Source organism: Centropristis striata, chromosome 21 (assembly GCF_030273125.1).
Source record: "Centropristis striata isolate RG_2023a ecotype Rhode Island chromosome 21, C.striata_1.0, whole genome shotgun sequence".
Classification (NCBI taxonomy): domain Eukaryota; kingdom Metazoa; phylum Chordata; class Actinopteri; order Perciformes; family Serranidae; genus Centropristis; species Centropristis striata.
Genome location: NC_081537.1, coordinates 25,798,354 through 25,813,634, shown reverse-complemented (window position 1 = coordinate 25,813,634; position 15,281 = coordinate 25,798,354). Strand labels below are relative to the sequence as shown.

Genomic DNA, 15,281 nt, shown 5'->3' with positions numbered 1-15,281 from the left:
AACAGTAATAAGTCAATGTGAGCATCAAACTCACAGTCAGTGCAGAATAAACTCTGAATATTTCAACAGGAGGTTTAAGGAAACACAGTGAGCTCAGTCTTTGTTTCCCACTGATGTAGAAGATCCAGAAACTTTTTCAGAAGTCAAACTTTTTTAGTTTTCATGCAGCCATTTTCATAGGATTGAACAGGGTCCTGCCTCTTACACTGTATCCAGTTCTCAGTATTTACTATTCTCATGTCCTGTTTTGCATGGAGGAAGATGTTTGCATGTGCTATTTTTACTTACGATCATATTGTACACAGAGTAAATTCAGTCTGTGCTGCAGTGGATGATTTGCATGTGTGTGTCTGTGTGTGTCTGTGTGTGTGCTAAAAAACAAAAAAACAATAAAATAGTTATACAAACTCAACCTAAAAACAGAGTTAGAGTTAAAAAGGAAATAAAAGAATAAAGGTAAAAAGTAAAACAAAAGCCAAGGATTCTTGCAAGGAGAATAAGGAGAATTTTAATGTGGAAAAGTTTCGTAGCAAACCTTTAAATACCTGATGAAACTAACTGATGAGACTTATTATGACTGTGTTTGTGTGTGTGTGTGTGTGTGTGTGTGTGTGTGTGTGTGTGTGTGTGTGTGTGTAGTGTTGGGGTTGTGTGATGACCACAGCAGTGAATTACTGTGACAGCAGCGTGAATCTTGTGCCAACTGCTGCAGGTTTTCCTGCCGGAGCACATGTGTAGCTGCAGTGTGTGTGTGTGTGTGTGTGTGTGTGTGTGTGTGTGTGTACGTGTGTGTGTGTGTGTGTGTGTGTGTGTGTGTTCGTCTTTTATGTGCAGAAACAGGCGTCACTCTGCAGCATCTGAACTCATTCCTCCTCCCCGCCCCGTACCGAACAAATTCCCCGCATGCTTTTTTTTTGCTCCATCACCAGAGAATCCCAGCAAATATAGATCATCTCCTCCAGTTTCTGCTGAGTCGGCAAAGAAAATCTCCTGTTAAACATAAAGATACTCAGTCTGCATACAAACCAGTGTGTGTGTGTGTGTGTGTGTCAGTCTGTGTGTGTGTCTGTGTGTCTGTGTGTGTGTGTGTGTGTATATGTGTTTGTTTGTTTATGTGTGTGTGTGTGTGTGTGTGTGTGTGTGTGTTTGTGTGTGTGTGCTTTTCTTTATATATTTTTGAGGGCCAACCCCTGGCAAAACACCAACATTGTGAGGACATTTGTAGTTGTGAGGACATTTTGCACGGTCCTCACAAAGAAAATGCTAGGATAGCCTCCAAAGGCCTTAATTGATCATCTGTATGAATTTTAGGGACGGTCCTAATAGAAATGTGTGTGTTGGGCTAGGGGAAGTGGTGGTCCTCACAAACAACTCAACGATCATGGCCCTTATAACTCTATAAAGACGTGTGTGTGTGTGTGTGTGTGTGTGTGTGTAAACTGTCACAGGTCTCATTCTGCAGAGGGAGAGAAGGTGTCAGACTGTGGATTTGAGGATAATGTGTGCGTACACTCTCACAAGAACACTTTTGCAGTGTGTGTGTGTGCGTGTGTGTATGTTTGTGTGTGTGTGTGTGTGTGTGTGTGTGTGTGATAAAAAGCTTTTTCTGTGAGCAGCTCCTCTCCACACTGTGCTCGTTGTGTCTGAAGCCACTGCAGTGTTTTCAAACTGACAGAATCGATATCAAAGCCACAGAAATCTGCACACGTGACTCAGATAGCTCTCCGATGTTTGAGTCATATCCAAATGAACGTGGAGCTCTTTTCCCTCAGTGTTTTACATAACACTTTGCATATTTCCCAACTGGGAAAACGGCAGTGGGTGGAATTGCAAATGTACATTTGTGTACTGTATTTACAGACTGAGACACAGAGAGCATCAGCAGTCTGCACCTGCTTAACAAGTTCACATAAAGTCACACTGACAGTTTTAACATATATTACTATTATTAGTGACATTAATATACATTAATATGCATTAATATGCATTTCATTATTTTAGATATGGTTTAGCACAGGGGTCGAGGAGGGTCTGTCTGCAGACCCGGAGACAGCAGATTCAGACCTGCAGTTCTAGAAACCTTGTATTTTGTGACAGCGCCCCCTATTTAATTGGAGCCAAGGTTATAATAGTTTTGGATTTTTCATTAGTTTTAATTTTGTTGTGAATTTTTGTTTTCAAATTCAGTCAGTTTTAATTCGTTTTGAGAGTTTTGAGAGTTTGCTAGTTTTAGTTTAGTTTTTTTTTTCTTGAAAATGCTTAGTTTTAGTTTAGTTTTTATTAGTTTTAGTGTTAGTTTTAGTTTTTTTTGTAATGGGCTATATGTTGGGTGCCAGCTTCAAAGAGGTCATAATAAATTTAGTCTTTATTTCCTTTGGTTTATCCATCTAAGCCCCAATAACGTTATTAACTCTTACAGTTCTGGGTGTTCCGAATTTTGGTTCAAGTGTAGACATCCCAGTCTCAGTAAATATATTTACCGTTTTGCTCATGTTCACTAACAGAACCCTCTTTCTAATAAACACTGGGTTATGTATGAAAAAAGTTGACAAAGACGAAAACTAAGGACATTTTCACTATAATTTTAGTTAGTTTTAGTTAGTTTTAGTTTAACCACACAATACAGTTTCAGTTAGTTATCGTTTTCTTAAAAACTCTTGTTTTTATTTTTATTTCAGTTAACTAAAATGTTTTTTCAATTCTAGTTATTTCGTTAGTTTTCGTTAACTATAATAACCTTGATTGGAACCATTACAAACTAACTTTTGTCTCATGAAACCGAAACGCAATGACAAATAATTTTAGCATGTGCTTTAAATTAAACATGAATAAATGATTAAAGCAATGAAGTGGATGATATGAGAAAAATGTTTCCATCCAAGCAGTATGACATATGTAGCTGTTTTAGGCTACATATTGGCAATTAGTGTTAGTGTTTAAAGTTACTTTAGTATGATTTTATGTATATCATGTAATACACCTACACAATCGTTTTTCCTTTATTATTTATATAATATATCACTACATTGATATTAGGCTGCTCTAAAGCATATATTTAGAGATTTGTTGGACAGAAATGTATTTTTGTCTATTATTAGACAAAACTTTTACTAACTAAAGAGCCACTGTTGGCCAAAAAAAGAGAAAAAATGTCGTAATGGAGCCAGAAACTTTATTCTCAGCCTTACAATGAGGATAAAACAGCCTACTAAGTCTAAATGTGCCTGCCAGCATCACTAATAGGTCATAATGAGCATTTAATAATAGCATTTTCTTAACCCTATAAAGCCTGAACCATGAAATAATTGCCAGAAAATTATATTTTTTTAGACTGGAGTGTTAATTGAACCTGATGACAAATAAAAATAAATAAATATCAATTTGCATATATAAATTCTAATCTAACATTTTTAACCTCTTAAAACTTTGACTTTGCTTCCAAACATACAAAATAAAACATTTCCATGTAACACAACATCAAACATCTGCTGAAATGCAGTTTTCACAAAATTGATCCCTAGTGGATTAGTGGTACTGCATGTATCTGATTGTATACATCAAAATTTTTAGGAAAAAAAATATCATACTGATGATGTAGAGGTCTCAAAAGCTCATGTATCAAATATGATGAACATTCGGCTTTATAGGGTTAATTTGACTTTGTCAGCAACTCAAAACTCGACTTGAAGTTGGTAATATTTAGAGTTTAAGGCGCCGGGCTCTAGACTTTCGTAAGCATTTTAGTTGACTTAAAAGTTAAAACATATTTTAATTTCATAGATACTTGACACATTTTTACAACTGAAGAATACTAATTGCTTTGGGCCTACACCAACGATAAATTAACATTTATATGTAAATAAAAAACTGTTTAATTCCGTATAATTTGTTGCCTCAGGTTGCCTCCCCCTGGTTTAGTAGGATTATATATTTAGCCCAGATCATAAAATACATCTCTTGTATGTGGATTGAAGTTCTTGTAATATTGCACACTGCACGGACAGAAGTCTGCAGACATCAGAACTGGTTTTGTCAGTTTGTTATGAACTTGTCTGACCTCCATGTTAAACCAGCCTGCAGGAAAACTGTGCATATTGACCGCACACATTCAAATCCCATTAAAAGCAGGTGGTGGGCCCATTGATAGCAATGAAAACACAAACAAAGGTCCACACAGTGAAGCTCCTTTAGTGCAGTTTATTGGCTCAGAGTGGATCTGCCAATAAACTGAACCAAAGGGAAACAACATGTGATGAAGCTGAACCAGACACAGTTATTATGAAATGGATGAATGCAAAAATATCAATATCCAACGCTCTGTTCCAGGGCATGGTTCGCCTCCATTCAGCTCACTTTTGGTTCTAGGTCGACGTGTTCCAGGCGTTTGTGTAATTGTTGATGTAAAAAAAACATTCAGTGCAACACAATAAGCAAAAACCTCCTGAAGAACAGATTTCTAAATCACGCCAAACAAGCTTATTATAGTTAACGAAAACTAACGCAATAATGAAAACGAGTATTGTGAGGTCACAAAACTAACTTAAACTAACAAAAATTATAGTGAAAATGTCCTTCGTTTTCGTCTTTGTCAACTTTTTTATACATAATCCAGTGTTTCTATTTCTCCGCCGCTGAGTGTGTGTACTCCTGCTTTGTGGGCTTCCAGGAGAGGCGCCAGTTAGAGAGTTAATAACCTTATTGTGGCTGAGATGGATAAACCAAAGGAAATAAAGGCAAAATTTATTATGACTTCTTTGAATCTCACACCCAACACATAACCCATTACAAAAAAACTAAAACTAATAAAAAATAAACTAAAACTAAGCATTTTCAGAAAATAAAAACTAAACTAAAACTAGCAAACTCACTCTAAAAACGAATCAAAACTAACTGAATTTGAAAACAAAAGTTCACAACAAAATTAAAACTAAAACCAATGAAAAATCCAAAACAATTTTAACCTTGACGCCAACATTACATTACATTACATGTCATTTAGCTGACGCTTTTGTCCAAAGCGACTTACAATAAGTGCATTCAACCTGAGGGTACTAGACATAGAATCAAGTAAGTACATAACTTTAAGAGCTAGCTGTCATCGCTAAAGGAGTGCTATATGTTAAAGAAGAAAAGAAGAGAAAAGAATAAGAGCTTTTTTTTTTTTTTTTTTAAATATATATGTTAGGTGACCATGACTTAACCGAGGTATTGTTGGAAGAGATAGGTCCAAGCTACATTTTCTGCATGACATAGACAGGCTCTACTTAAAACTGAATATAAAGTCAATTAATGATAATAATAAGGCTGGCACATGCACAAAGGGAATATGACGCCGCTGACAGACAACCACACGAAACTGGATTTTAAAGTTGTTGGAAACATTTGAGATTGAGAAATAACACAACACATGCTGCACCAGACACCGTTATTAACAAATAGACGAATCCAAAATATCAATATCTAATCCAGTTATCCAATCTTATCCAGTGCATGGTTCGGCTCGACTCACTTTTGGTTCCTTTTCAAAATTTTAGATTTAAAAAGCTTTATGTCTGTCACACAGTGATCAAAGTGTCTTACTTTAGGTGCACTAAAACAACATAAAAACATGTAAAAGATTCATGTCAAATGACATTAAAACAACAGCAATAACAACAATAGTTCCATATATAAATCCACAGATGGAAAACCAAACAAAAATCTGAAAAAATGTTCCAATCCACTTTATTTATGTAGCACAATTTTAGCAAACACAAAGTTTTGCAAAGTGCTGCACAATAATAAATAGAAAACACAATAAAAGCACAATAAAAAGAGATAAAGTAAACAATAGAACAATAAAGTACAATAAGATAGAATGAATTAAAATAGAATAAAATAGAATAAATAAAATGCACTGCGCGCACAAAATAAAATATGCATGTACACACATAAAAAAAAATGACACTGTAATATCCTTTTGTAATAAAACTGGTGATTTCTGCAGGTGAGCAGCAGCACTGTGATGAATGTGCTGCCAGTTTATTGATTATTATCTTTATTGTGACGATCATCCATCTCTAAATATCCTAAATATCCTGATATATTATGAATGTTTATCATAGTGCATTTACTGCTCCGAGCTCTTTTCTGTCCAGTAAATGTGACAGTAACATGTGTTTATGAGTTTCCATGCAGACAGCTGCAGCGTCTGTAGTTCTGCAGAAGAAGAAGAACAGCAGTGATTATTCAGCCTCTGCTGCAAACTGTTTCTGTTCTCATGATAATTCATCGATCTTCTCATGGGACATCAGAGTGTTTCTGTATTCAGGAAACATCTTTCTTCCTCTCCCTGCTGCAGCTTGGTTCTCTCAGAGAGGAGAGGACAGAAGAGGCTGTTTACACAGAGCAGAGAGGAGAGGACAGAAGGAGCCGTTTACACAGAGCAGAGAGGAGAGGACAGGAGAGGCTGTTTACACAGAGCAGAGAGGAGAGGACAGAAGGAGCCGTTTACACAGAGCAGAGAGGAGAGGACAGAAGGAGCCGTTTACACAGAGCAGAGAGGAGAGGACAGGAGAGGCTGTTTACACAGAGCAGAGAGGAGAGGACAGAAGGAGCCGTTTACACAGAGCAGAGAGGAGAGGACAGGAGAGGCTGTTTACACAGAGCAGAGAGGAGAGGACAGAAGGAGCCGTTTACACAGAGCAGAGAGGAGAGGACAGGACAGGAGAGGCTGTTTACACAGAGCAGAGAGGAGAGGACAGGAGAGGCCGTTTACACAGAGCAGAGAGGAGAGGACAGGAGAGGCCGTTTACACAGAGCAGAGAGGAGAGGACAGGAGAGACTGCAAACATGTTCTTGCAAACAACACATTTTTGATGATTTATGTCATTATGACTGTTTTATGCTGCACAAAAGGCATTTTTGGGATGTTTATTTACTCGTCCAACAGCAAAAATTTCAGCTCGAAGTCTTCTATTTTGCAGGTTGTCTTTTTTGCAACAGCGATGGCAGTGACAATACTGTGTGGGAGGTTTTGGGGGCAGTTGAGAAGTTTCCAGTTTAAGACCAGAAATAAATTAATATAAAACTTTGGGATTTTTGAGACCGATGACTTTTTCTAAATCACACCAAGCAACATTTTCTGCATGACAGTTTGTGTCATGAAAGCGTTCATAACGGCACATATCAGACACATACACACCGACATTATCTGACAGCCCATTTATCTGTCGGGCTCTACTAAAAACTGATTATAAAGTTAATATATGACAAGTTCTTCCAGAAAACCACAACACTGACACATACATGAAGGGAATATGACTCTATTGGCATGCAACCTTCATTAAAATTACAATTTTTTCTGGATTTTAAAGTTGTTGGAAACATTTCAGATTGAAGTAAGGACACAACTCAACACAAATCTCAGTCATTTTAGACATTTTAATCCACAAAAGTTACATTTACCATTTAAATCTTTCATGTAAAAGTATGAGAGTGAACTGAGGCTGTTTCTGTGGTCCAGCAGGTCAGATGGAGCCGGTCTGTATCGATCAGCGGCTCCATTCATCAGACTGATTTATTAGATTCACATCAGCTGAACCACAACATTGATCCTGTGTCCTGTTTTCTCTCTGTGTGTTTCACTGTTTAACAGCCTCAGGAAAGATTTTAAAAAGAGCCTCGGTGGCTCTAAAAATGCAGAATAATTGTATAATTAATTAATATTATAGACGGCAAGGCAGGTTTATTATTCAGTAAAAAGGCAGTTCAAAGTGAATGACATAAAAAAACAATTTAAATATAATTAAAAAACAGTTATTAAAGAGCCGAGAGAGCAAAACACAAACAGTGGAAGGAATAACAGAAAACAGAGCGCTGAGTGTAGAAACTAAAGCGGTTCAGACGGAGATTATCTCTGGAGAAACCACGGCTGGACATTCCTCAGCAGGCCCAGACCACAACGCCTCGACGCCTCGACGCCTCGACGCCTTGACGCCTCGACTCCTCGCTCTGCTCGCTGCTCGCCACCCTCGTGGCGCAGCAGGAGGCAAAGTGAGAAGATGAGAGCGAGGAGGCGGACAGAGGAGAGACTCAGATCAGATTTAAGCAGGAAATGTAGTTATTAAAGAGAAGAGATACTGAGAGAGAGAGTGTTTGTGTGTGTGTGTGTGTGTGTGTGTGTGTGTGTGTGTGTGTGTGTGTACATGCATGTGTGTGTGTTACACAGTGTGTGTGCATTTGTGTGTGTGTTACAGTGTGTGTGTGCGTTTGTGTGTGTGTGTGTGTGTGTATGTGTTACAGTGTGTGTGTGTGTGTGTGTGTGTGTGTATGTGTTACAATGTGTGTGTGTGTGTGTGCGTTTGTGTGTGTGTGTGTGTGTGTATGTGTTACAGTGTGTGTGTGTGTGTGTGTGTGTGTGTGTGTGTGTGTGTGTGGGTGTGTGTGTGTGTGTGTGTGTGTGTGTGTGTGTGTGTGTGTGTGGGTGTGTGGTGAGAATCTTCCATCAGGACTTCTTAGAAACTAAAACTGAATAAAACCAGAGAAGTAATTTCTTATTGTTTTTTATCTTTTTGTATTTGGTCTCTTTCCTCATCAGTTCAGTTCAGGATGATTCTTATCACAGATCTGCTGCACGTTCTGACTTCACAGATAAAGTTTGTTGAGTTATTTTAATCTGGCAGCTTGTTCTCAGTTTCTGAGGAGAGTCAGCATCTCTCTGTTACTGTGTTCATTATAATCTGACTCACAGTGACTCAGACAGCAGCCGTAATGACCATGCATTATTGAAGAGGCTCCCAGGGACCTGAGGAGGCCCCTCTGTCTGTCTGTTGTCATGTTGTTTCTATGGCAGTTTATAGGTCCACTATTATTGGGATGTCCGGGGACCATTTGTAATATATTTTAATTACTTTTTTATTTGAAATACATGTTTCCAGCTTCCAGGGCCATGAAAAGGGAGATATGTGTTGTAATTTTTGTTTTTAAAGACAAGACAAGTACAAGCAATCAAATCATGTTTCTTTGCTTAAAGCAGTTTCTCGTCTGTCCTTCGTCAGGTTTCCATCAAAGTGTGTTGCACATTTTACCCAAGTTTTGCAAAAATTGCCGAGCTTGAACAGTGAAAGATAAAGTAGAAACTGGATGGAAATATGACATTTCTTTTATCTTCCCTCTTCCTCTTTGCTCTGCACGTTTTTTATCAGACGAGACGAGAATTAGCCGACTAACAGAAACTGAAGACCTGCAGACCTCACCGTCATCATTTATGAGACAAATCTGCACTTTTATCAACACACCATCTTTTCCACCTCAGATAGTGTTTTTGCAAGAATTTTCATTTGGGGTTTTTTATGTGCTAGTTGAAAATGTGCTTAATAATCTTATTTTTACAGCCTCTAATAAAATGAGAAGTTCTGCAGGTTTCCATCCAAATGTATCACAAATATTAACTGAATTATGAGAAAATCAGGAAAAAGAAATGCTAATGAATTCTTGTTTCCATCCACTACTGTAATATAGCCTGGCTTACGCCAGACTATATTACAAATGATAGTGGTGATAAAGGAGCGTAAAGCCAAACGTTGTTCTTCTTTTAAAATAAACTTTCCCTCTAAACTATCTAGAACTAGCCTGGCTAACACCAGACTAATCACAAATGAGATCTAGTCTGGCCACCAGCCGTTCATTTCTCCGTAGAGGAGGTGTGGTTTACGATCCTCCAGAGCCGTTTATTGGGCGATACGAATGTCTATCCAAAGCGTCTGTAGGTAGCTCTTAGCCAATCATATCAGTTATACCAGATGATGTATATAGAGCGACAGAAATTGATGTTTACATAGTCAGACTAGCCCATCTCTACTTTGAGACTAAAATGCTCAATTCTGCTTCTGCAACGTTTTTCTGCAGCATGTTCTGGCTCTGGCTGCTCACAGTCTACCGGTAGTGTTGGTGTGTGTGTGTGTGTGTGTGTGTGTGTGTGTGTGTGTGTGTGTGTGTGTGTCTGTGTGTGTGTCTGTGAGAGAGTGTTGCTGCTGCTTTGCTTCTCCAGTTCTTGCAAGATTATTTATTTTTACGCCTTATTCCCCCTCATGTCATTCAGCCACACACATCCACTGATTTTATGGGCAATAAACAAGCTGCTGCGGGTCTCTGGGCGGCTCCGCTGTCCCCCGGCTCGTAGCGAGATCACCGGCGTTACAGCAGTGAGCGGTAGCGGGGCTAGTTGGTAGATTAGGCTTTTGCCAAATCCTGTCGGAAGCAAGGCTAAAACATCCCTTTTCTCTTCTTCTTTTAAAATAAACTTTCGCTCTAAACTATTTAAAACGCCGTCAGCTAGATCCAAAGAGAGCTTGGCGTCTGCTGCAGCCATGTTGGAGCCGTAAGAAAACTACAAAACTACAAGCTTCTATCTGCCGAGTAGTACGCGTCATCGTTTTGCCGTCCCTCCCCGCTCTGTGATTGGATCCCTAAAACAGGGCTAAGAAACGGCCTTTGTTGCCAGACTGCCTGCAGGTTCAAAATGAAATCGAGCGCGCAAGGCAGTATGGGTATACCCAGGCTAGTCTAGAACAGTGGTTCCCAACTTTTTTCTTGAGGGACCCACATTTTTACCATTGTAAACTTTGAATCATTGTGTAAAAGGGCAAAACTAGTAATACATTTGTTGCATTTTGCTTTTATAGCTGCACAAACTTTTCCTCCTTAGACAAGTGTAAAAACTTTTTTTGCAAGACTTTTTTCCTTGGGTTTTTTATGTGCAAGTTGGAAATGTGCATAATAACATTATTCATACAGCCTCTGATAATAAAAGGCTGAACTGCTGAAAGTTCGTCAGGTTTCCATCCAAATGTATCACAAATATTAAATGAATTGTGAGAAAGTCAGAAAAAAAGAAATTCTAATGAATTCTTGTTTTGGAGTTTTTGTTTATCAAGATAAGCAGAAGGTGCACTGTGAAAAATGTTTGTAGAAAAAACAGTACAACACTGTCAAATACATCAGAAATACGGCGTAAAATTTAAGATGGTATATCAACGTATTAGACATTAATTTTTACGGTGAAGTTCTGGCCACCACAGCTGGCAATATTTTTCCGTAAATTAAACAGATTATTTTTTACAGTGTGGTGGCACTTTTCCAACCAGAAAACTATTAAATCATTGTGTAAAAGGGCAAAACAAGTAATAAAAAGAACACCATTGAAGCTCAAAGGGTGTAAATATAGAAAACTGGATGTAAATAACACTTGTTTCATATTATTAATATGAGGACAGTAACATCAGATCTGTGAAGGACGAGGAGACAGTTTGATTCTATTTATCGGAGCAAAAACTTAATGTACGTCATCATTTATTCACTGAATCAGCACCGTTGTACTTTGTTGCACTTTGCTTTTATAGCTGCACAAACTTTTTCTCCTCAGCCAGGCAAAAACACCTAAGTGAAAAAAGATTTTTGCTATTTTTCTGCATTCCTGCTCAAGTTCTTCCCTGTGCATATTGAAAATGTGCAGAGCGACAGGTGTGTGTAAACACTCAGCAGCTGCAGCAGCCTGACACACATTCCTGTTTCTCTGCTGTAACTGAGCTGGTTGAACGAGCTGCTGAACAGGCGTCCAGCCGAGGAAAAGACTGCTGAGGCTGCAATTATCCTGTCAGAAACAACTCACCTGCATGTTGGAAATGATTCAGTTAAGATGCTTTGTGTCGTCCTTAATTCTTCCTACTCTGACTGCTGAACTACCGGGAAAGTTTGTTATTATGTCCATTAAAAATCTGTTGAAAAATATTAACCATGCCATGTTGGTATCAGTTTTTTCAGCGTAACCTCACCTATATGTCCTGATAATTAATTTTTAACTTTGACTTACTTGATAAAAATTTTGAACCCAAAAGAAACAAAAGAAAACATAAAATCTGACCTTGAAAATTATGTTTCACACACACAGAAATGTGCATGTTGCAAATATTAAAATATATGCAAATAAAACATATAACAGGTAAAATGAGGATAATCTCTAGTTCTATATTTTTATACTAAATATCATTTTTATGTCTTCACGTTATGAAGAAGTGATGTGCAGGTTGTTTCATGGACTCCAGAGAGTTAACATTGTGTCTGATTATTCCTTTGAGTATAATGACTTTTACATGTATTTTGACTGTGTCGAATTGATTAAATCAGCTTCCTTTATACAACTCCTGATCCTTAAAACCCCTAATAAACATTGTCAGACCAGATTAATAATGACCAAATATCTCAATTATTTCCCGTCCTGCAGCAGATTCACGTTTTCTGTGTTTTTTTCCCTCTTTCTGTCTGTTTCCAGAACACGATGAATCTTCCTCCAGACAAGGTGAAGATCCTCAGTCAGTACGACAACGAGAAGAAGTGGGACCTGATCTGTGACCAGGTGAGTCTGCTCTCTACAAATATCAAAAAGAGACCCGACAGACTGTCTGAAGGACTCCGAGTGGAGCAGGTGGAGCTGCTGCAGCCGAACACTCATCACTGATCTCTGATAGCTCGTTAACATCAGCCCCATTAACATAAAAACAAGACGTCTGAGAGCAGCTGAGAGCTCTGAACCTGCAGCAATCACAGGTAATTACTGCTCTGTGTGTGTGTGTGTGTGTGTGTGTGTGTGTGTGTGTGTGTGTGTGTGTGTGTTAGGAGCGTTTCCAGGTGAAGAATCCTCCATCGGCCTACCTGGAGAAGCTGAAGAGTCACCTGGACCATGGAGGAGTCAGCAGGAAGGTTCGACAGCAGCACACACACACACACACACACACACACACTAACAGCAGATATTTCAGTCTCAAGTTCAGTTTGTGTTTCTGTTATCAGCATATTTCCTGAGAAATTTACTTGTCGATACACCAAACTGTTTAGCTGGGAGATCAAAAAAAGTAATCAAGAATAATTTGATAAAAATAATATCGAAAAAAATAATAATAATGATAACCAACATATTTTTTTTAATCTCATCTCATCACCTTTTTATGGCAAAGAATAAAAACTATAATTGATACACCTAACCTTTTTGACTGAATTGTTCAAAGATCAAGATCAAAGAAATAATAAAAATAATAATAAAAAATATATACATATATATATATATATATATATATATAGGTATCTGATAATCTGTTGTCTGTAACTGGGTTTGCAGTAAAAACTTTATTATTAATTGTCACAGTGAAAACTGTGAATTAATTATTATTATTATTATTATTATTAATAGTAATAATAATCATTATTATTATTATCATTAATTAATAATTAGAGTTTTTTTATTATTCAGTGTTTATTGTTTGAATGTTTTAATGTGATTGCATAAAAAATGAGAAAAAAATAAATAAAAAATAATAACAACAATAATAATAATAATAATAATAATAATAATAATAATAGAATAAATATTTAGGTTTCTAATCTGTGGTCTCTAATTTAACTTGTTTTGAGTCAAATTTTAAGAAAATAATATTGAAATTAAATGACACAGTGTGTAAATGTATATCCTGACCAGAAGGTTTTGCCAAAATTTTTTTATTTTAATTTAACCCATTTAAAAATGTTGATGAATATATTCTCAGGTGAGTATTTATAGATGAGGTGTTTTGTTTTTTCCACTATTAAAAGATCATAGAAAAAACATCAGTTTATATATAATAATTGTGCTTTTTGGTATCAAGAAATTATTGTTTGTTTCCTGACAGACAGGAAGCTTTTCTTGCATCATAATTCCATGTTAAACGTCTGTACAGCCTGTAAAAACTGTCCTCACATCTTTTAAATTCCTGAGTAATGAAGCGTTCTCTTACTTCCTCTGTGTTTCAGTTTAAGAGACGAGTTCAGGAGTCGACTCAAATCCTCCGAGAGCTGGAGATCTCCCTCCGCACCAACCACATCGGGTCAGTCTCCTTCAAACAAACACCAGCTGATTATATCACAGGAATTAAAGTCTGACAAATGAAACTTTCTGTAGAGACTCTGGAGGAGATTTATCTACATCAATGCGATATATTACAGCGTCAAGATGATTGAACAATTAATAAAGCTTCTCAGACACATACGTTTTAATTAGTTTACACATTAAAGAATAAATGGAACGTGTAAGACTTTTATTTTGAAACTTTTTAGTAGAAGATGTGATTCTGATGTTAGAACTTGTTTGTTTTTTGTTTTGTTTGTAATATTTAAATGTTAACCCTCTGAAATCTTGGGCTATTATGTCCGTTAAAAAATCTGTTAAAATATCTTTACCATGCCATGTTGGTATCAGTTTTTTCAGCAAAACCTCACCTATAGGTCCTGATAATTCATTTTTAACTTTGACTTACTTGATCAAACTTTTGAACCCAAAAGAAACTGAGGAAACATAAAATCTGATCTTGAAAATTATGTTTCAAAACACAGAATTTTAAATATTGCAACTATGAATACAGGTTGCATCAATAACATATAACAGGTAAAATGAGGATAATATCTAGTTCAATAGTTTATACTAAATATATTTGACAATATCACCGGTTTTACTTGGCTGAATGTCATCAAAATCTCAATGTTGCTTCATTTTTATGTCTTCACGTCATGAAGAAGTGATGTGCAGATTGTTTCATGGACTCCAGAGGGTTAAATGTGAGTGTTGTGAAGTTAAAGTGTGTCTCTGGTTGCAGCTGGGCTCAGGAGTTCCTGAACGAGGAGAATCAGGGTTTAGACGTTCTGGTGGATTATCTTTCCTTCGCTCACAGCGCCGTCACGTACGTCACTATTCATCTATAACTCTGTTCTCTCCTCTCACTCTCAGCTCATCTCTGACTCTCTGTCTCTGACTCTTTGTCTCTGACTCTGTGTCTCTGACTCTGTGTCTCTGACTCTGTCTCTGACTCTTTGTCTCTGACTCTTTGTCTATGACTCTCTGTCTCTGACTCTGTGTCTCTGACTCTGTGTCTCTGACTCTATGTCTCTGACTCTCTGTCTCTGACTCTATGTCTCTGACTCTGTGTCTCTGACTCTTTGTCTCTGACTCTGTGACTCTGACTCTGTGTCTCTGACTCTGTGTCTCTGACTCTTTGTCTCTGACTCTGTGTCTCTGACTCTCTGTCTCTGACTCTTTGTCTCTGACTCTCTGTCTCTGACTCTGTGTCTCTGACTCTGTGTCTCTGACTCTGTGTCTATGACTCTGTGTCTATGACTCTCTGTCTCTGACTCTGTGTCTCTGACTCTCTGTCTCTGACTCTCTGTCTCTGACTCTATGTCTCTGACTCTGTGTCTCTGACTCTCTGTCTCTGTGTCTC

The 15,281-nt window shown here is 37.5% G+C and overlaps 1 protein-coding gene across 1 annotated transcript in view; it reads left to right on the top strand.

The window, feature by feature from the left end:
• The window catches only part of LOC131958924 (formin-like protein 1), a 46,637-nt gene that overhangs the window by 7,460 nt on the left and 23,896 nt on the right, over positions 1-15,281 (top strand). Inside the window, exons 3-6 of the mRNA XM_059323996.1 lie at positions 12,311-12,394; positions 12,655-12,738; positions 13,822-13,895; positions 14,661-14,744. Of these exons, the coding sequence (XP_059179979.1) occupies positions 12,311-12,394; positions 12,655-12,738; positions 13,822-13,895; positions 14,661-14,744 (326 nt within the window). The remainder of the gene's footprint in view (positions 1-12,310; positions 12,395-12,654; positions 12,739-13,821; positions 13,896-14,660; positions 14,745-15,281) is intronic.